This window comes from Mustela lutreola, chromosome 10 (assembly GCF_030435805.1).
Source record: "Mustela lutreola isolate mMusLut2 chromosome 10, mMusLut2.pri, whole genome shotgun sequence".
Lineage (NCBI taxonomy): Eukaryota > Metazoa > Chordata > Mammalia > Carnivora > Mustelidae > Mustela > Mustela lutreola.
Window position 1 is genome coordinate 28,840,248 of NC_081299.1, and position 19,812 is coordinate 28,860,059.

General features: G+C 46.0%; 1 protein-coding gene and 1 non-coding gene across 7 annotated transcripts in view; one reads left to right on the forward strand and one right to left on the reverse strand.

Annotated features, from left to right (window-relative positions):
• The window catches only part of INPP5B (inositol polyphosphate-5-phosphatase B), a 48,304-nt gene that overhangs the window by 2,716 nt on the left and 25,776 nt on the right, over positions 1-19,812 (reverse strand). For all 6 annotated transcript variants that reach the window (XM_059135555.1, XM_059135554.1, XM_059135556.1 and 3 more), the window contains 14 exons: positions 18,792-18,888; positions 16,851-17,018; positions 15,873-15,974; positions 13,951-14,065; positions 13,500-13,616; positions 12,335-12,522; positions 10,730-10,841; positions 7,983-8,092; positions 6,699-6,834; positions 5,089-5,199; positions 4,001-4,163; positions 2,929-3,164; positions 1,849-1,962; positions 289-373 (listed from right to left, as the gene is read on the reverse strand). In XM_059135555.1, the coding sequence (XP_058991538.1) occupies positions 289-373; positions 1,849-1,962; positions 2,929-3,164; positions 4,001-4,163; positions 5,089-5,199; positions 6,699-6,834; positions 7,983-8,092; positions 10,730-10,841; positions 12,335-12,522; positions 13,500-13,616; positions 13,951-14,065; positions 15,873-15,974; positions 16,851-17,018; positions 18,792-18,888 (1,854 nt within the window). The remainder of the gene's footprint in view (positions 1-288; positions 374-1,848; positions 1,963-2,928; positions 3,165-4,000; positions 4,164-5,088; positions 5,200-6,698; positions 6,835-7,982; positions 8,093-10,729; positions 10,842-12,334; positions 12,523-13,499; positions 13,617-13,950; positions 14,066-15,872; positions 15,975-16,850; positions 17,019-18,791; positions 18,889-19,812) is intronic.
• Positions 1,004-1,110, forward strand: LOC131810675 (U6 spliceosomal RNA). Its single transcript, XR_009345656.1, has one exon. It is a non-coding gene; the product is annotated as a U6 spliceosomal RNA (small nuclear RNA).

Sequence of the window (19,812 nt, forward strand, 5' to 3'; positions counted from 1 at the left end):
AGACGTGCTGCCTGCCCAGGAAGGCTCTCTGCTCAGAGCTAGGATGCCAGCCTGACATGGTGAAGGGGCCAAGCTGCTTGTCAGCTTAGCTGGGCCCTCCTGAGTTCCTGCTATATTGGTGGATTAAAGTTGTGAAGTCTTCTCTATGCAAACTTTAAGTAAGAAAAATATGACAGCTGAGGACACAAGATAGGATTTCAAGCCTTAAAATCATACTCCTTCTTTTCTCTCACCTCTTAATCATATTCACACATACACATGCACGCACGCACAAATGTCTGAGGATACAAAGGCTTTCAATCATTCCAGTATCCAAACAGTCCCTGATATGCTCGAATTCCGACCTCAGGCCTGGCTGCTGGAACAGATCTTCCTGCAAAAAGAAAGTCACCAAATAATTACATTCTCAGAAAATCAGCCATGATCTCCTGACCTAGAAATATGATCCCCACCAAGGTGCAAAAAAGGGGCAGTGAAGTGAGGCCTATGAATCAACTGGTAAACAATCTGGAAAAGTTAGGGCTGATGTGACGAGCTCATCCTGGTGGCCTTCCTAAGCATGCTCCCAGGACAGGTCTTTAAAGTGATAAAACATCTATTATAAAACAATAGGTAGGGAATACTACTCACAACAGCAAGGGAAAACTGAAAACGGTTTCCTGCAGTGTTGTGGAAGAATTAACCAGAAAAAGAAAAATGTGAAGAAAATATATCATTTATAAGATGGAGAAAGTTAAAAAGACACCACCTCGCTTTGTAAAAAAAAGATTACGGCAATAAAAGTATTTCCAGGGGCCCCTGGGTGGCTCTGCGTTAAGCCTCTGCCTTCGCTCAGGTCATGATCCCAGGGTCCTGGGGTGGAATCCCACATCAGGCTCCCTGCTCAGCAGGAGACCTGCTTGTCCCTCTCCTACTCCCCCCTGCTTGTGTTCCCTCTCTGTCTCTCTGTCAAATAAATAAATAAAATCTTAAAAAAAAAAAAAAAGAAAAGAATGTAACTTCTGTGCTCTCTTTGGCAGCACATACACTAAAATTAGGACAACACAGAGAAGATTAGCATGGCTCCTGTGTGAGATTGTAACCTTACAGCTAGACTCCCTGGGTTCAAATCCCCATCTTGCCCAGTTATCAGCTTTGGGATCCTGACCAAGTTACAGAGCCTTCTGGACCTCAGTTCTTCATCTGAGAGCTATCGGGAGAACAAACTAAGCCAATGCTGTTAAATACTTAGAATAGTATTTGGGGACACTGTAATAAGAAGTGTGGGCAAGGGTAGAGTAAAAAGACATGTCATTAAGAATGTATGTTGCTCCCAAGCGGTAGAGCTGTGGTAGACTACAGTTTCTACTAGTCTCCCTATACGAATGAGTCAGTGATACAGACTGATTTGATCTCATGAAGCTGGCTCAAATCACTCTAGAAATCAGGACTCATGACTCATGGCCTGGGGGCTCCATCTGGTCTCCTGCCTCTGTCTGGCTTAACAAGGAGTTAGCCCCTCCCATTTCCAGAAACTGTCACGAGTTCCTCAAAAGGATAGGCTGATGTCCTGAGAAGGCTCCAGATGGCTTTATACTGGGAGGACCCCAGAGGCCAGGGAAGGGTACATGTTGTGCCGTGAAGGCCATCCTATGCCAGGCTGCTTCCCTTGGGGGAGTAATCAAGTGGTCTATGTAATAGCAAGGTCTCCTGGGAGTGTGAAACATACCCCACTCACTCCCTGGGAAAGCGACAGCTTTCCACGGATTTGTTGGGGTAAAATCTTCTTACACCCGAAGTTCTTGGGGTTGATGTTCTTCCCCAAGGCAATCTGGCTTCAATCAGTTCGATTGCTTAACTACCACCTACCTGCTGGATAGCATTTTGGTACAGGTAATCAACCATCATCCAGAGCTCTTTGGGAATTCCCAAGGGGTTCTCCAACTGGACCCCATCATCTTCAGTCTGTAGGGGCATCAGAGTCTGAAAAGAAATAAAAAGCATAGGCGCCTGGGTGGCTCAGGCGTTCAGCTCCGGTCACAGTCCCTGTGTCCTGGGATTGAGCCCCGCATCAGACTCCCTGCTCAGTAGGAAGCCTGCTTCTCCCTCTCCCCCTGCTTGTGTTCCCTCTCTCCCTGTGTCTCCCTCTGTCAACTAAATAAACAAAAGCTTTTAAAAAAAAAAAAAAGAAAAAGCATAACACGAAGGCCCGCCCATGGACCTTCTGATGGGCTGGCTCCAATAATGGGTACAGCAAACCTGCAGAGGAAGGGATGCACTTCAATCCCCTAAGCAAACATGCTACAGGCAAAACAAACAAAACTAGGTGACACAATCAAGGTACCAGAAGGTGATTTTTGAGAATTAGGAGTGGGTTATGACAAGCAGTTTCAATAAATCAGGTGAAATATGCATCATGATCTTTGAAAAAACATCCTGCCAACAGCATTTCACTGTCAGAAACAGGGAGATAGTGTGGTCTGGTGCGGTAAGGGCAGAGACTTGGGAGTCCAAAAACTCTAATGTAGGAGCCAGGTCCACTGCTAACTCACCGCGTGACCTGCGACCAATCACTCTCCTTACTGGGCCTCTGTTTTCATCTTATATAAGGGAGAGGATAGAAGCCAAGAGTCCCTAAGTTAAAAAGTCCATTGGAACGGGGCAGGGGGTGGGATATGCATATTACTATAAATCTGTTCTGAAGTAGAGCCCTTGGATTCAAACTGTCTCCACAGAAGTCCTTTGCATCTCAGAAAATTTAGTTCAGGATGATGAGGAAGTCATGATTAAAGCAAAAAAAGGAATAAAATCACAGGCCTGGGAAACTTCATATCTTACTATCCATGGCTGAGTTTCTCTAATGTACTCTATGTGAAAAAATTGAGAATATCTTGCTTCACTGGCTCGGCTGCTACAGTTCTAGATGCTTCCATACGTCATGTAACTTACCAGCTCTCTAATTGTTTCCAGTGGCAGTTCCAAGATCGGTTCCCTCATGTAGCACAGTGTATGAATGGGAGATCCAAAACAGCTGGGCAGGTAGTTCCCAGACACAGACAAGAAGTAATCCTTCCCCCTGTCCAAGTGCAAAACCAGAATGTCTTCGATTTTGTCTTCACCTGAGTTGAGCTTTGTAGCCGTGGTCTTATTTACAAATAGCTCCAATTCAATCTCAACAGCAGAATCTGAAGAAAAACATTTAAAGTAATGTTGGCTGGTGGGAGGCCAGGAAGAAAGGGGGAAAGAGGACAGCAGGCACAAGGCTCAGGCACAAAGGGCTGGGAAAGGGATTCAGAGGAATCAGCTAACCAGCAGGTATGTATGTGCTCGGCACGCCAAGGACACATGGACAAGGCGTTTATAGTTCAAGTGGGGACATGAAAACAACACACAAAAACATGGGAAGAGGCAACTGCTATGAAATTCAAGGACAAAGGAGCACAGCTCAAGTCAGAATTATTAATACAATCAGAAGGCATGGGTCAAAGAGCTTGCCCTGGGACAGGTCAGATGAAGACACCTGATCCAGGAGAAAATACAATGCAAGAAGCAGCCTGTGAATCGTCCACAAAAGAGGCTTCATCCCTCTGCCACACAGCACAACACAGAGTGCAAAGAAGTTAGGGGAAAGACACGAATGGTACATTCCAGGACCAGAGGGAATTTCTGGATTACCACCCCGTTATCTTTCCCTACAAGAGCGGACGCTGGGAGCTGATTATAGTGGGGCAGACAGTGAAAATGAGTCCTTCAAGAGCAGCACCTGCTTCCCCGCCATCTTCTGTCTTCTCTTTCTGTGAAATTACGGAACACACACACGGCTGAGAAAGCTTTCCAGGCTGACCTCGTGCCCCTTCCTGTTTTATACCTTAAGTACGGATGGCTCCCCCACAGGGCTTTTAGAAGTTTAGATCAGACAGCAAACACTCAGAAACCGAAAGAGCTTACTGGAGAAAAATAAGCAGTCGGGGTAGAGCAGTCCCCAAACCAGCAGCCGGGAGCCTGGGAACGGAGGCCTCACCTGGCAGGAGGAAACCTCGGCTGGGGTTGGCGTTCAGCCACTGCTTACAGTACGACTTCTCATCAGGCTTGTTGATGAATTCAAACTGACAGGGAACTTGTCCATTATGAATTGTAAAGGACTGTACTTGCAACTGCATGTACTTCACATTCTGAAAACAGAACTGGGAACAGGCCCGGGACCAGTCGGATCAGTGCCCTTTTCTCGGCGACCTGCCCAGCCACCCCAAATGGGCAATCTCTGCCCTTTCTGGAAAGACAATGAAGGACCGCCTCTTTCAAATCATGTTTCTGCTTTAAGTATTTCCCTAGAAGGCCACAGCCCCATGAAAGACCCGCAGTCTGTGTTTAACCCCAAAACCCAAAAACTTAGGTTGTTTAATAAATAAATTTCCTAAAGGAATCAAAGTTCAAACCTTCTATCTTCTGTGCCCAAAGACCATTTTCAAAATACCCTTTATAAATTTCACCTCCAAACTTGAAGACCAAGCACATCCTTCCAAGTAGCTGGACACCCAGGGCACTAAAAAAATACCCACACCATAAATCTCCATTTGCTTGACTTCCAGGTATTGTCCATCCAGAATGATCTATGCTGTAGCTCTTCCATGAACAATCTTCTGCCCTAACTTGACATCCCCCACCACAGATCCCTTGTCTACACTGCCTGCCCTCCCCCCATTGCCTCTGTGTGTACCCAAGAAACTCTGACTCAACTTAATCTTGGTCAAAGCAAAATATCAGGAGGAAGACATTCCTTGCAAGAACACAGACCAGCTAAAACCAAACAAAACACCTTTTGGCTCCTCTGCGCCAACACTTAAATCACGAATGGCCCATGTGTGGGTGAAACCTATGAGCCACGAAGGTTAAAGTCTTCTGATTCAGAAGATCAGAAGAACATAATCTAAACCAACAACCCCACTCCTCTCAGCAACCAGCTCCCTGGAACCAGAGGCCACACGTCAAAAAGACTGTGGAGTCCGGGGGTCGGACAGGTGGCTCCTGGATACTGAAACCTCACAGACGAGATTTAAGTTCTATAAATAGAGGAGCCTGTTGCCAATATTGTTAACATGTCCTTCCTACCTCTCGCTTAGAAAGGGACACGGAAGGAATGTTGGCATTTTCCATCTTGTCCAGGGAGCGAACGATCTCCTCCAGAGTCTTCCGGTAACGTTCTTCGTTGACCACCTTCACCTGGGAGGCAAATATTGGAGCCTGAGTGCCTTCTGCCCATTTCCTCCTTTTCAGGAAAGAGGACATGCACAGCACCGGGCAAGAACAGTTGGCGGCCACGCAGAAAGTGAAGACTGAATAGATTTAATTAATTAACCAAGAACCCAATTAACAACAGACTCAGGAGGGGTCCTCCAGAGGCCGATCTTGTGAGGAAGTCAACTGCTTCCTGATGAGCAGGGAGAAGATACAGAGGTGGAAGCCTCGTGGACAGCTTTCCGGCTCACAGCCCTAGGGCAGAAAAATGCCCAGTGACTAGCTCTAATTCACTTGCTGCTATCCACCAGCCTGTGGTGAGAAACTGCTAGGGTTTAATTTCAAATGGCATCTCTCAAGTTTTTGTAACCTATGCTCCAATGGCCAAGATTTCGTCAGGCTTTCCCTTCTGTATTCTGAGTCATAAACACAATTGTTGTCACTTTCCAATACAAAAACTCTGTAACATTCATTAGGCCCTTTTTCAAACTACTCACACCTTCACAGATTCCGATATGCCTCTACCCGAACCCTTGAGAGTGGATAACGTAAAGGAACAAATCACAGGAGAAGAGATAGTAAGAACGAAGATGTTCAACCTCACCAGCAAAATCAAACAAATGTGATTTAGAATAATGAAAGATCTCTTTCTTTTAGCTCACTGGGTTGGCAGAAATTTAAGATGACTAAACTCCAATATTAGCCAGGGTGGGGGAAATAAGCTCATACAGAGTTGGCAGACAGGGGAGGAGGAGGAAGCTCTACCTTTACTGACATGGAAAGATCTGCTAAGACATAGTCAGTAGGAGAAAAAAAAGATATTCTCTCAGAACAATATGTATAGAGGTGCCTGGGTGGCTCAGTGGGTTAAAGCCTCTGCCTTCAGCTCAAGTCATGATCCCACGGTCTTGAGATCGAGCCCAGCATCGGGCTCTCTGCTCGTCAGGGAGCCTGCTTTCTCCTTTCTCTCTCTGCCTGCCTCTCTGCCTACTTGTGATCTCTGTCTGTCAAATAAATAAATGAAATCTTTAAAAAAAAAAAAAAAAGAACAATATGTATAATCTGATCTCTTTTATGAAAAGAAAAAATAGCCTCTATGTTGTATATACAATACTGCCCTGTTTATAAATGCACAGAAAAACTCCTGGAAAAATGCAGACCAAAAAGCAAAGCGGAACTTGCACAGACATAGAAATATATAGACGTATACCAAAATAATTATGACTAAAATTTAAATATGAACAACTCTTTTGGTTTTTTTATTTTTAAGTAATCTCTATGCCCAACGTGACGCTCGAACTCACAACCCCAAGATCAAGAGTTGCATCCTCCAGAGACTAAGGCAGCCAGGTGCCCCTAAAAATAATTTTTAAAAGCTTTCTCACACAGGGTGGAGGAGGAGACCAGAACGACAAAAGTGGTCTTCGTTATAGGAACCAATTCCCCATAGGGGTGCTCAGGACGGGTGTCGGCTGCCCACCTACCCCAATGTCAAACACTGAGCTGACAGGCTTGTGGTCACTGGTCTTCAGGCCCATGTGGCTCTGGTAACTCAGCTGAGTGATGTTCTTCCCTTTCCAGAGGACCCGGTCACACCAGGCAGGAGCACGACACTTCTCACTGAAATGCAAAGTCCGCACTGGGGCCCCCACACAGGCAAGCACACCCACTGCCTGGCCAGTACCCTGGGGCAGCTGGGGAATGACCGGGCAGGGCCTTCAAGTCCAGGTGACCCCACGGTCCCAAGAAGGCACAGAGATTCGGGCCCACCAGGAGATAGCATATCCCATCACCCAAGACAGCCGTGAGGGCTCCAAGCCAAATGTTGTTCAGAATGAATCTCTGTTCTTTACCTTCCTATGGGGAGGAGATGAAAAGAAGCAATCTGGAAGTAAGTACTTCGTGGTCCTTAAAACATGGTGCTTGACACAGCCTCTCAATTCTTACTGCCTCAGTTATAATCCTGGTTCTAGGCTAGCCTGCTTGGGAGGCTCTTTACCTTACTTTTTTTCTCTTCTTTTACAATTTTATTTTTAAGTAATTGCTACACCCAATGTGGGGCTTGAACTCATGACCCCAAGATCAAGAGTGGCTCAAGAGCTGCCTGAGCCAGCCAGGTGCCCCTTGGAAGGCTCTTTACTTTTTGCCTGCCTCAGTTCCCCAATCTAGAAGCTGACGATGATAAATCACACCTCTTTCAGCTGGTAGATGAAGACTAAGTGAGGTCACAGAAGTCAAGTGCATGAAATAATGTGAAGCATATCAGAAGCACTAACGAAAAGTGATAAACTCCTATGTAATGACCAAGTATAAGCTAAGTGGGCTGGAGTCATCCTATCCCCCTAAGCATAGCTGGAAAGTAAATTAGTAGGGAACAAAGGCTAAGGCACTCAAAAAGAAAACATGCAGGAAGACAGAGCTGCTGAATGAGCAGATGCTGCTAGAAAATGTCTGACCAGGGGCACCTGGGTGGCTCAGTGCGTTAAGCCTCTGCCTTCGGCTCAGGTCATGATCTCCGGGTCCTGGATTGAGCCCCGAGTCAGGCTCTCTGCTCAGTGGGGAGCCTGCTTCCCCTCTCTCTCTGTCTACCTGCCTCTCTGTCTACTTGTGCTCTCTCTCTCTCTGTCAAAGAAAATGTCTGACCAGAGCACAAAACACGGGGAAGTCACGGGAATCCTATCACCTTCTGTAGGCCAATGGGGACAAGTGCTTCCCTGAATTTGGGGGTTTCCATTTGCTCAGCCCCCCAGAAGCAGCCCCCTACCTACCTGGTATCCCAGTCATCGGAGCCAGTATCATACTTATAGGTAGGCTGGAACGTAAGCTCGCCTTCAACGAAGCCTTCAAAGACAGCCTTGGTAGCCATCTGAGTTTTCAGCTACAAGAAGAGATGGAAGGGGGAAAAAAAAATCATCTCAGAATAAAAAAGTCAAACCTTGAATTAGCAGAGGAAAGGAAATCAATCTGGAATCTGAACCCTAACCCAAAGGGAAAGGCCCAGGAGAAAGCTATCCTGTAAGATCTTGAGAGCTAAATCCTAGGAAGGGGAGCGAGCTGACCATTCCTTTGCCTGTTGTACCGTGTGTGTGTGTGTGTGTGTGTGTTGTTATTATTTTTTAAGATTTTATTTATTTATTTGACAGACAGAGATCACAAGTAGGCAGAGAGGCAGGCAGAGAGAGAGAGAGAGAGAGAGAGAGAGAGAGAAAGCAGGCTCCCTGCTGAGCAGAGAGCCCTATGCGAGGCTTGATCCCAAGACCCTGAGATCATGACCTAGGCCGCAGGCAGAGGCTTAACCCACTGAGCCACCCAGGGGCCCCTGTTGTACCATTTTTAAGGCTCTTTTATAAGAGGATATTTGTATCCAGGGGGCCCGAGTACCATCTTGCTGAGATGTCCCTAAGAGGATCAGGTACCAACAGAAAAAGGTCTGGGAAGATACTACCCAAAAAGCAAAGGGGAACTTCCAGGTATCTAAAAATAAATAGCAGAACGGGCACCTGGGTGGCTCAGTGGGTTAAGCCTCTGCCTTCAGCTCAGGTCATGATCTCAGGGTCTGGGATCGAGGGCCCCATCAGGCTCTCTGCTCAGTGGGGAGCCTGTTTCCCCCTCTCTCTCTGCCTGCCTCTCTGCCTACCTGTGACCTCTCTCTCTCTCAAATAAATAAATAAAATCTTAAAAAAATAAAAATAAATAAAAATAAATAGCAGAAGTATACCAAAACATGTATGAATTAAATTTAAACAATCTTCTAAAGGAGTTTATCAAACAAGTTACACAAACTAGGGGAAGCTCTGTGCCTTGACTTCCCCCATTCACAAATTGTGGATTTGTAACAGAATCTGCCACTCAGGACTGTTGGAAAGAACTGTCAACTTAGAAGGGCGTCTGGAACATTCTGAGAACAGCCAGCATTCCTCCCACTATACTCATTTTAGGGACTTCCTCCAGATCACACTCGCAGCAAGATTAACAACCACAGGTGTTCCTGTGTCCTCCCTGGAGGACCAAGCGCGGCCCTATGAGGACTGATGAAGAACTTTCAGCTAACACTGGAGACAGGAGGCAGCTACTCAGGGAACAACAGTTGCCAAATTCCCCAAAACATGAATTCCTAAAAAAAAAAAACTCCTAAGGGAAAACCCACAGAAATAATAAAAATGGAGATATTAATGTAGGATGATTCTTAAATCAGTATACATAGACCTTAAAACCATCTGGGAAGTAGAGAACACATGGAACAGGTACTGTTACCTGAAGAAAGTCCAGGAAAAAATAATAAATAAAAATTTAAAAATAAATAAATCAATAAATGAACCTGGGGGAGGGGGGAAATAGAAAAGAAGGCCAAGAGGCAGTGGGCATGAAACCACCAGGGAAGTTAGAATGCCTCACTCAGGAATACAGATGCAGTAAACTCAGTTACAGAGTAGACCGGATTAATGCTGAAATAGGGATTAAAGAGGGAAAAAAGGGGGCACCTGGGTGGCTCAGTGGGTTAAGCCGCTGCCTTCAGCTCAGGTCATGATCTCAGGGTCCTGGGATCGAGTCCCGCATCGGGCTCTCTGCTCAGCAGGAAGCCTGCTTCCCTCTCTCTCTCTCTGCCTGCCTCTCTGACTACTTGTGATTTCTCTCTGTCAAATAAATAAATAAAAAATCTTAAAAAATAAAATAAAGAGGGAAAAAAGGTAATTTACCAAGGAAAGAAACTGGCAAGAAAAATGGCCCCAAAAAGATTATTCCATAAAGAAAAATAAAACAAGGTTGATATTTTTTCCCCTTTGACTGATGTGCACCAGGGGACAAAAGGGTTAACAGAAAGATCCAGACTGATGACAATAAGAAGGGGGCTACAGACTAAAATGAAAAGGGACTTTAACGTTCTGAACGACCCTGACCATTTGAACAGTCTTGAAACCCACAGAGAAGAGGAGCCTGACAAAAATCAGCGAGACTCAGGTGGCTCTTGTCCTGTGAAATGGCTAATGCTCCGAGCAAGAAACACTGACCCCAACCGCGGCAGAGAACCGCAGCTTACCGAACTGGTTCCTGCGGGACGTGAGGAAAGCGGTTCAGGAAGAAGAGTGGTCATTTACACCAGACAAGTCTGGTGAGAGCAGGAGGGGGCAAGGCAGACTCACTCAGAAACAATTAAATTGTCTTAAACATCCCAAGTGTCTTTAGGAGAAGCTTGGTACCCCTTCGCCCCTACCAGAATGAATCAATAAATGGGCACTGGGGAAAGGGGTTGAGAGAGAGAGAGAGAGAGAGACTGAGACAGAGAACACACATGCTCTTGCCACCCCCAGGGGGGATGAGGCACCTGAAGAGAAGAGCCAGTGGGGTGGGGGTGCGGGGAAGGTGGGGGAACAGCCAGGGACAAGGCTGGTCAGCAACTCCTTGGGGAAGCCAACCCCATCAAGGAAGAAGAGGCTGAGGGTGGGGAAGCCAGGCCTTCCTGCGAGCTCACAGTGGGGGGACAGCTGCCAAAGAAGGCCCAGGAGGCCACGTGTACCTGATCATACGCATATAGGGTTTGAAAGTCCTTCTCCTCGATGAGGTTCTTCACCGTCTCCACGTCCAGCTCTTCTATCCTGTAGTTGAGGTCCCCCAGCCACAAGATCACACTGTGAGGACAGAACACAAAGGTCACAGGTTGGGGAGGGACTTTACCCATCCTAGCCGGTGTGCTTCTGAAGGAAGGCCTTTGAGGCCAGCTTCTTGGGAGCTGGGAGGGCATTGACTCTGCTGTTCGGGAAATCTTTTCTCTTGCCACCCCATTTCACGTCACGGCTAACATGCTGCTTACTCAGGGACCTTTTGTTCCAGGTTCATCAGAAACAGCCTTGAGTTGTCCTGGACTGTTTTACGCTGTGTGGTTGGAAAGATAGTCTAATAAGATCTAAAAGCAAGACAACCATTTACCTCATTCCTGGGAAGAGGCACAAAAGATCAAATATTGGGAGTCAGGTCAGTTGCTCGGGGACTCCAAACCAGAGGATGCCATGATGTCGCCTCCATGCACATGACAGTCCACAAATACACTCTCAGCCTTTGTTTCTAGAACTGAGGTCCTCTGAAACAAAGTTCAACCTGTACAGTGGAGTCTGGGTTTAACCCCCACTGTATCATTGGTTGGCTCTTTCTGCAAAGTGGGACAGGTGGTTTGTCACAGCCGCTGCTTCGGGAGAAGGGTAACCCGGACATCCCCGAATGACAGCGCACAGCCTGCCAGGTCCAATATGGCACCATCCGAAGCCAGCAGCCAGGTCATTAAAGAACCCGCGCAGCAGGACACACGCACTAAAACAAAAGCATCCACAAGCTCAAAGCGGACAAACTGACATGCGAGTGGCCACCTCCCAAACTAGGGCGCTGGGAGTCCAGCAGAATGGAAGACACACTCCCTGCTAGGTTCCCCGGAGAAGGAAAGCCATCCTGTCAGCTTCCAGAACACCAGTGAGCCCAAGACCGTTCCACCACCACAGCAGGCGGGATGCGAGGCTTGCATCTGGGGACTCCCCGGCCGACACCATGGCCTCAGGGGCTTCTTCCTTTGTCTAAAAGAAGTGGCACACACTTCGAGTGTTACTGTCAAGTCTGAAATTCTAATATGCCTTGACTTGAGACATATAGAACATCTTAGAGATAAAGAAAACAAAGATTAGCACAAGATGCTCTAAGCAGCTATCACGGCAGCTTTGTAAAGCTGGCTCGAGAGGGAAGGCGGACCACTGCAGTGCAAATCTCAATTACATGTGCTTTTGGAAAGAAAAGACCCATACTATCCTGAAGCCTACTTCTGAAACCCGGACTTGAGACGCTCGCTGTCTGGTGGCTTTCCTCGTGGGGTTTAATCCGAGGCAGACCCACATTAAAATAAATCTTATACGTGTTCTGGGGACAAATGATGTGTAAGAAGAGTCTAGAGGTCTGCCTGATGGTATGTTAGGACACGGGACATTCCCACGAGACATAACCCACATGTAAGCGAGTGATGGCTAGAGTCCCCACTCTGGGAGTGGAAAGCCTCCCCCAAGCACCTCCATGACAAAACAGAGAGGCCCCAATTCCACAACATCGGAGCAGTGAACTACTTGGGGTCTGAGCCCAGACTCACTCGTGTTTGCTGATGGTGAGAGGGGGAAGGCCTGGGTCAATCTGACAAAACTGCATTCGAGAACAGATGTCTTTATAGTCCTGGTTCCTCCTCTCATACTCTTCTGTGTGGGCTGCCAAGTGAGAATTCACTACGCAGATGCTGGTGTTGTGGAACTGGAATCTGATGGCCACACCTCCTTTGTTACCCTACGGGAAAGAGCCCGGAAGAACGCAATTCACAATGTCAACATGGCTGCCATTTAAATCTGCATGCTTTCAACATATTTTCTCTTCAATATCATCCTGACAGCTAAGTGAAGCAGTTTGTATTTTCATTTAATTTTTTTTTAGAGGGAGAGAGGGAGAGAGACTATCTCCAGCAGACTCCCCGCTGAGTGCAGAACCCAACACAGCGCTGGATCTCACGACCCTGGGTTGTGACCGGAGCTGAAATAGAAAATTGGACGCTTAAGCAATGGAGCCACCCAAGGACCCCTACTGTCTATTTTAACAGCTAGGTAAACAAATCCAAGAAAGCAGAGTGACCAGCCAGTGGCAAAGCTGAGTCCACTTTTCACTATATCACAGGCAAACCACATGCTTGGCCTTCTCTGCAGGAAACTAAGTTCTTGCAGGAGAACCTAAAAGCAGGACTTCAGGGTGCCTGGGTGGCTCAGTGGGTTAAAGCCTCTGCCTTTGGCTCAGGTCATGATCCCAGGGTCGTGGGATTGAGCCCCACATCGGGCTCTCTACTCAGCAGGAAGCCTGCTTCCCTTCCTCTCTCTCTGCCTGCCTCTCTGCCTTCTTGTGATCTCTATCTGTCAAATAAGTAAACAAAATCTTAAAAAAAAAAAAAAAAAGGCAGGACTTCAGGAGCCTCGAGAATAGGAAATTGCAAACCTATTATCGGCATTCTTTATCTTGGTTTTCTGCAATGTATTTCATGGGTGAAATGACCATTTCATGATCAGCTGGAGGCTCTGGTGTGGCGCAGACAGGGATGTGTGCCAAACTAGCCAGCAGCTCACGAAATTACTACTTCTAAGTGGTCTGCTCTGTCTCACCCTGTGTAAGGGCACCATTCATCTTGTCACACCAGTCCCCTCGAACTGGGACACACCAGTCACAGTGTCGTGAGAGGCAGGGTCGAAACCTTAGGGATCAAGCATACCCCCCAAACTCACCATCCTGCCCATGATTCCGGTCCCCACGGTCTCGGCTTCCACCTCGGAGATGTGCGCTGCATGTTCCTGTTTGACATACAACAGCAGCATAATCCCCACCAGTCGGACGAGCTTCACCTGGACAACAGAGCCAGACATTCCCGTCACAGCATGAACCCGAAACCGAAAACAGGAAGATACATCCCAGAGGAAAAGTGGTCTCGAAGCCGGCCGATGACGCCAATGTTTTCCTTCTCCACAGCAGGACACAGGGAACTCACCTGTGCAGCTCACCAAGCACGCTCTGTGATAACCCAAATAGCCTACCGCTGCCCAGACCTGCATCTCTCCTACCTAGAGCGCCTCTTCTGGGGGACTTGGAATTGAAGAATTAGGATGGGCTTATGATAACAGGTCTCAGAATTTCCTTGCATAGCAACATACAATTAAGGGTCACTGACCCCTCGCTTACCTTCGCATACTTGGCATCTGGGTGAAGACCTTCTGACACAGCTTTAAACCACTCTTCCTCCTTCGGGGTATCATGGAAGAAAAAGGCTTCCTTACTCAGATCAAGCTCCTGGAACCTATAATAAGTAGCAAGCAGTCAGACAGTCGAGAAGAGTCAAGTGCAAGACAGCATGTCCTCAGATTGGGTTAGCTATGTGTGTCCTCGCTCTCCAGCTAAACCGCAGGGCCCTCGAGGGGAGAGAAATAAATATGTGGAACCAAGGGACTAAATGCTAAGGAGCTACCAGCGCTTTGACGAGCTGTCACCCACTTCCTCTCCATAACCAGCCTGGGAAGCGGTCAGAAGTGTCTCCATTGTACCCCTGAGACCCCTGATTCACAAAAGCAGCAAATGACAAACTGGGGGCCATGCCTACATCTAGATCAATTCCAAATTCTAGGCCCTTCTCACTTTACTATATAGGCCCCTTAGTTGCCCCCTCCCCATTCACCGTGCCCAGGACAGGGCTAGCAGGATAATATGTACCGAAGAAAAAATGACTGACTGATGGAGCCTTAAAAAAAAAAAGCCAGTCAGTTAAGTGTCTGACTCTTGATTTCGCCTCAGGTCATGATCCTGAGATCAAGCCTCGCATCAGACTCCACGCTAGGCATGGAACCTGCTTAGGGTTCTCTCTCTCCCTCTGCCTCTCCCTACTTGTGCACTCTCTCTCTCTCTCTCTCTCAACAAAATTGAAACAAAAAAATAAATAAAGCTTGGGCGCCTGGGTGGCTCAGTCGGTTAAGCATCTGCCTTCAGTTCTGGTCACGATCCCGGGATCCTGAGATGGAGCCCCACATCAGGCTCCCTGCTCAGCGGGGAGCCTGTTTCTCCCTTTCCCTCTGCCCCTCCCTTCTGTTTCTGCTCTTTCTCTCTGTCAAATAAATAAATAAGATCTTTTTTTTTTAATATAATTTTTTATTTTTTATAAACATATATTTTTATCCCCAGGGGTACAGGTCTGTGAATCACCAGGTTTACACACTTCACAGCACTCACCAAAACATATACCCTCCCCAATGTCCATAATACCACCCCCTTCTCCAAAACCCCCTCCCCCCAGCAACCCTCAGTTTGTTTTGTGAGATTAAGAGTCACTTATGGTTTGTCTATCTTTTTTTTTTTTTAAAGATTTTATTTATTTATTTGTAAGAGAGAGAGAGAGTGAGAGCGAGCACAGGCAGACAGAGTGGAAGGCAGAGTCAGAGGGAGAAGCAGGCTCCCTGCGGAGCAAGTAGCCCGATGTGGGACTCGATCCCAGGACGCTGGGATCATGACCTGAGCCGAAGGCAGCTGCTTAACCCACTGAGCCACCCAGGCGTCCCAATAAATAAGATCTTAAAAATAAATAAATAGGGGCACCTGGGTGGCTGAGTGGGTTAAGCCGCTGCCTTCGGCTCAGGTCATGATCTCAGGGTCCTGGGATCAAGTCCCACATCAGGCTCTGCTCAGCAGGGAGCCTGCTTCCCTTCCTCTCTCTCTGCCTGCCTCTCTGCCTACTTGTGATCTCTGTCTGTCAAATAAATAAATAAATAAACAAACAAAGCTAACCTTACTTCCCTGGCAAAAGCTATTTTTGCCTTGTGACCAATAAAGTCCCGAACATCTAAGTGATATAAGTCAGTTTGAGTGTAGCGATTTTAACAGAGGGCTGCACAAAATAACAGCATTTAAATGCCAAGCACATCGCTTTAATGGTGCCAGAAATTTGTTTAATTCCAGGAAGAACATCAAACAGAGAAGCAGCTGTTATTCAGCACATGGTCATTTTTCAATTCCTTTACCTGCCGTGAGAACTCAGTTACACATTCATGTCCTTGTCCCTTCCCCTCAGCTATATTTTCTGGAGCTGGAGAGGCAGAACTGAGAAGAGAAGCACTCACCCCACACAGTATACATCTGGGGCCGGAATGCTGTGGCTTAGCCAGGGCCGGAGGCCTTCTTTGGGGGACTGGCCATTCACGTTGTATGTTCCCACAAAAAACCTGTCAGCAAAGAGAACGGATCAGTCCCTTGGGAGGACAATGGATGTGACGGGGAAAGCATCCTACACTGACTCCGCCCAGTTTCCGGCTCTCTGGAAACAAATTTTAAGACGTTTCCAGACATTGAGCAATGTCACCCCAGACATCGACCAAGGACTGTGACACTGAAGGGTGACTTGCAGTCTGTCATGATAGTTGTTGCTTTTGTGGTAACTTCGAATAGTATGGGCCTACTGTGAACATTGCTATTTAGCCTTGGCAGCCATTAGACCCATAATCCACAGAATGATTCCTCAGCCTGTGTGTGCTGGGGAAATGAAAGAAAAATGAAAAGTACCTTGGTAATTATCTTCAGAAGGAAAGCAACTGCAGTGCTCACTGTAAGGGATGGTTTGTATGCCTGGAAGCAATGTCACTTGGTATTACAGGCCCCGTGCACGGATTTAAAAAGATTTAGCAGAATCCTGCAGCCTCTATTCATTTAACTTTTGGTAGTCCTGTCTAAAAAGATTACCAAACACCAATTTCATTTCACTAACTTCAGTTTAAATGACTTCCTTCAAAGGCCCGGAATGACCAAGAGATACACAAATATCAGGATATCGTTCCTTCTTCTGTCCTTTATACCTCTTCAAATACTGCCATAATTATCTGCAAGCTGTGTGACTCCGCTATACCACACCTACCACCATGCCTGGCCAGAAAAGACAGAATAAATGGCTGCTCACGAAGAGTGAAAGGAAATGATCATGTTGAGAATGCCGGGTGAGATCCTGCAGAAGGATCTGTTTCCAAATCCAGCGTAGGGAGTGAAGTGCTGAAATTTCAGAGCTGAATGATCATTTTGCTTTGAAAACAGTCTGCCCAGTTATCTACCTGAAGTTCTGGATATAGGTATAATCCTCTTCTTTCTGCACGAGACGTGATTTCACTATTGTATCTCGTAGCCCAAACTTCTGCATGGATAACATGTGAGCCTTGTCTGATACCATGATAGTGGAGGAGCGGACCAGGTCGGTGATTTCACTCTTGGATTTATTCTGTCTAGAAAAACAAACAGACAAAACTTTATCACATTCTGATGAATTCCCCATGACAAAATACATGAACATGAAGCTAGAAGTTTCCACACACAAATTGTCTGAGTCACAGAAGACAAAGTCAAATGTATTTACTAAAACAAACAAACAAAAACAAACTCACTACATCTGTATGTAATTAAATAAATTTGTGTGTTGTTGAATGTATAGCACATTGGTCCAGAGATTTTCTTTTTTTTTTTAAGATTTTATTTATTTATTTGACAGAGTAGGCAGAGAGGCAGGCAGAGAGAGGTTGGTAAGCAGGCTCCCCGCTGAGCAGAGAGCCCGAAGCGGGGCTTGATCCCAGGACCCTGAGATCATGACCTGAGCTGAAGGCAGAGGTTCAACCCATTGAGTCACCCAGGTGCCCCTGATCTGGAGATTTTCTGATAGAGATCTCAGATCGGAGGGGCCTTAAAGACATTCTGATCTAATCCCTTCCTTTCCCAAATAGGAAAAATAATATCTAGCACCATCCACCCAGCTGGATGGCAGCAGAGTATGGACTAGAACCCAGATGTGACAGTACTCTTTCTAGACCCTACTGCCTCATGTAACGAGTCTATAAAACTACCCAGACCCTTTGACTTGAAAATTCTACTGTAACTCTTTCACACAGGAATAATCCGGAATAAAAGAGGAGCAATGAAAGTTCGTATTTCACGATTATTTATGTAGTTTTAATAACCAAACTGACAATTATTCAAATGCCAACATTTAAAGTCAAGCAAAATTTTAAAATTGACATATTTACCTAACTGAAGCCCAATAAAAGTGCAAGAAACTTTTGCCGAACATTATTTAATGAATTGAGATATAGAGCACTTGCAACAACTTCTGGCCACAGAAGTATCTGATATCATATTATCAAGTCCATACTAATTACGGCCATGTAAAAATGTATCTATGTAACCAAAAAGGCTCCAAGTGAACTGAGCAGGACAGATCCAGCTACACTTAAAGTTCAGGGATTGTTCCTTTCTGCTTAAGTGCATAAAAATACGGACACAATCAAGTTTTTTTTATCTTGACCAGCTGTTTCTAGCTATGAGCAGCAGGGGGCACTGGTGTACAGACTAAATATAAGAGCACATCAGGAAAAAGAAAAATAAATAAAAACAGAAAAAAAGAAGTATCAGGCGCCTGGGTGGCTCAGTTGGTTGGACAACCGCCTTCCGCTTGGGTCATGGTCCTGGAGTCCTGGGATCCAGTCCCGTATTGGGCTCCCAGCTCCACAGGGAGCTTGCTTCTACTTCTGACCTTCTCCCCTCTCGCGCTCTCTCTCACTGTCTCTCTCTCTCAAATAAATAAAATATTTTTTAAAAAAAATTTTTAAAAAAAGAAGAATTATCTTCAGAGTAAGGAAACTCCTAAGAGAATGTGAGGGAGAAATAAAAATGTTTCTAATCTTATAGATGTCTAAGGTAGAGTTAGATTGCCAGTTTCAAATCCTAGATGGGCTACTTGCTAGTTCTGGATCTTGTGTAAATGATATAAAGTCTTTTCACCTGCAGCGGTAGAACAGAGTAGACATAGTACTTATCTTTTAGGTCAAAATAAGATAATCCAGGTAAGAGCATGGAGCCTGCATACATAGTAAATGCTCAATGAATATCCAACATTTCTTAAACCAGCTACCCTGGGACAACTTACATCACGCACAGCAATGGTCTCAGTTCTCTGTTGAGGAGAACTGTGGCCCTAGGACGTACAAATGAATGGACAGCTGCATTACCTTGTGAGTAAGCTGTCTGGTGTATCCTGAGCGCAAGAGCTTGGGTGCACAAGCAGGCCTCTCTTATCTGACCGTGAATCATCAAAGTCAGAAGCACCTAAAGGGAAGGGGAAGGAATGAAAACAGGCTTACACAGACTTGAACATAGAGACCACAGCTTCTCTAATTGTTGTCTACGAATCACTGGTTGTACACATAATGCTTGAAAGCATAGGTAAGGTAGATGGTGGTACCTTGTGGAGCACAAGAGAGAGGGTGAAAAAAACAAGCATTTCATCCAGAGATCTTAACTTCTGAAAATGTAACTCTCAGCTGGTCCGACTCCCTTTTCCTAGAGACGGAATGCCTTACAGAAAGGATAAAAACTATGCAAGCTGCAGGCCTAAGTTCCTTTACTGGCTCTACTATTTACTGACCTTCTGACTTCAAGCAAGTCATCCAACCTCTCTCAGTCTCAGTGACTTGACATGCCCTGCCCTTCTCACAGGTTTATTGCTGGGATCAAATAGTTGACACGTGAGTAAGCATTTTGGAGGCAACACGGCATATTATGAAATATAAGATAGTGATCTCATTTCCATTTACTCCAAGTGGAACTTCAAGTTCAAGGAGAAGAGAGCCAATGGTCAGAGATATGACGCTGGAAAGGGAGGGTCTAAAGTGTTAGAGAATAGCCTATCATTGTTAATAAATTGCCTCAAAAACAAAAGAGCAAACCAAGGACTTTTAATATATAAATACTTTGGGACAGTTGTTAAACCAAGATAAACCTGGAAAGGAAAAGTAATCTGCCAATAGCTTCTTTGCTCCTTAAAAGCCAAATCTCTTGTCCACAGAAAACAGAATGGAGAGGCCACAGAACCGGGCTGCTTCAACATACAAGTTAAAAGGAGCACTGCAGGCATGAGCCATCACGAAAGAATTCTGCCCTGAAGACTATTACTAAACATGGATTTTTCGACCATGCATTCACAGGAACCAGAACACACACATACACACACACACACACAAATTTGAAATG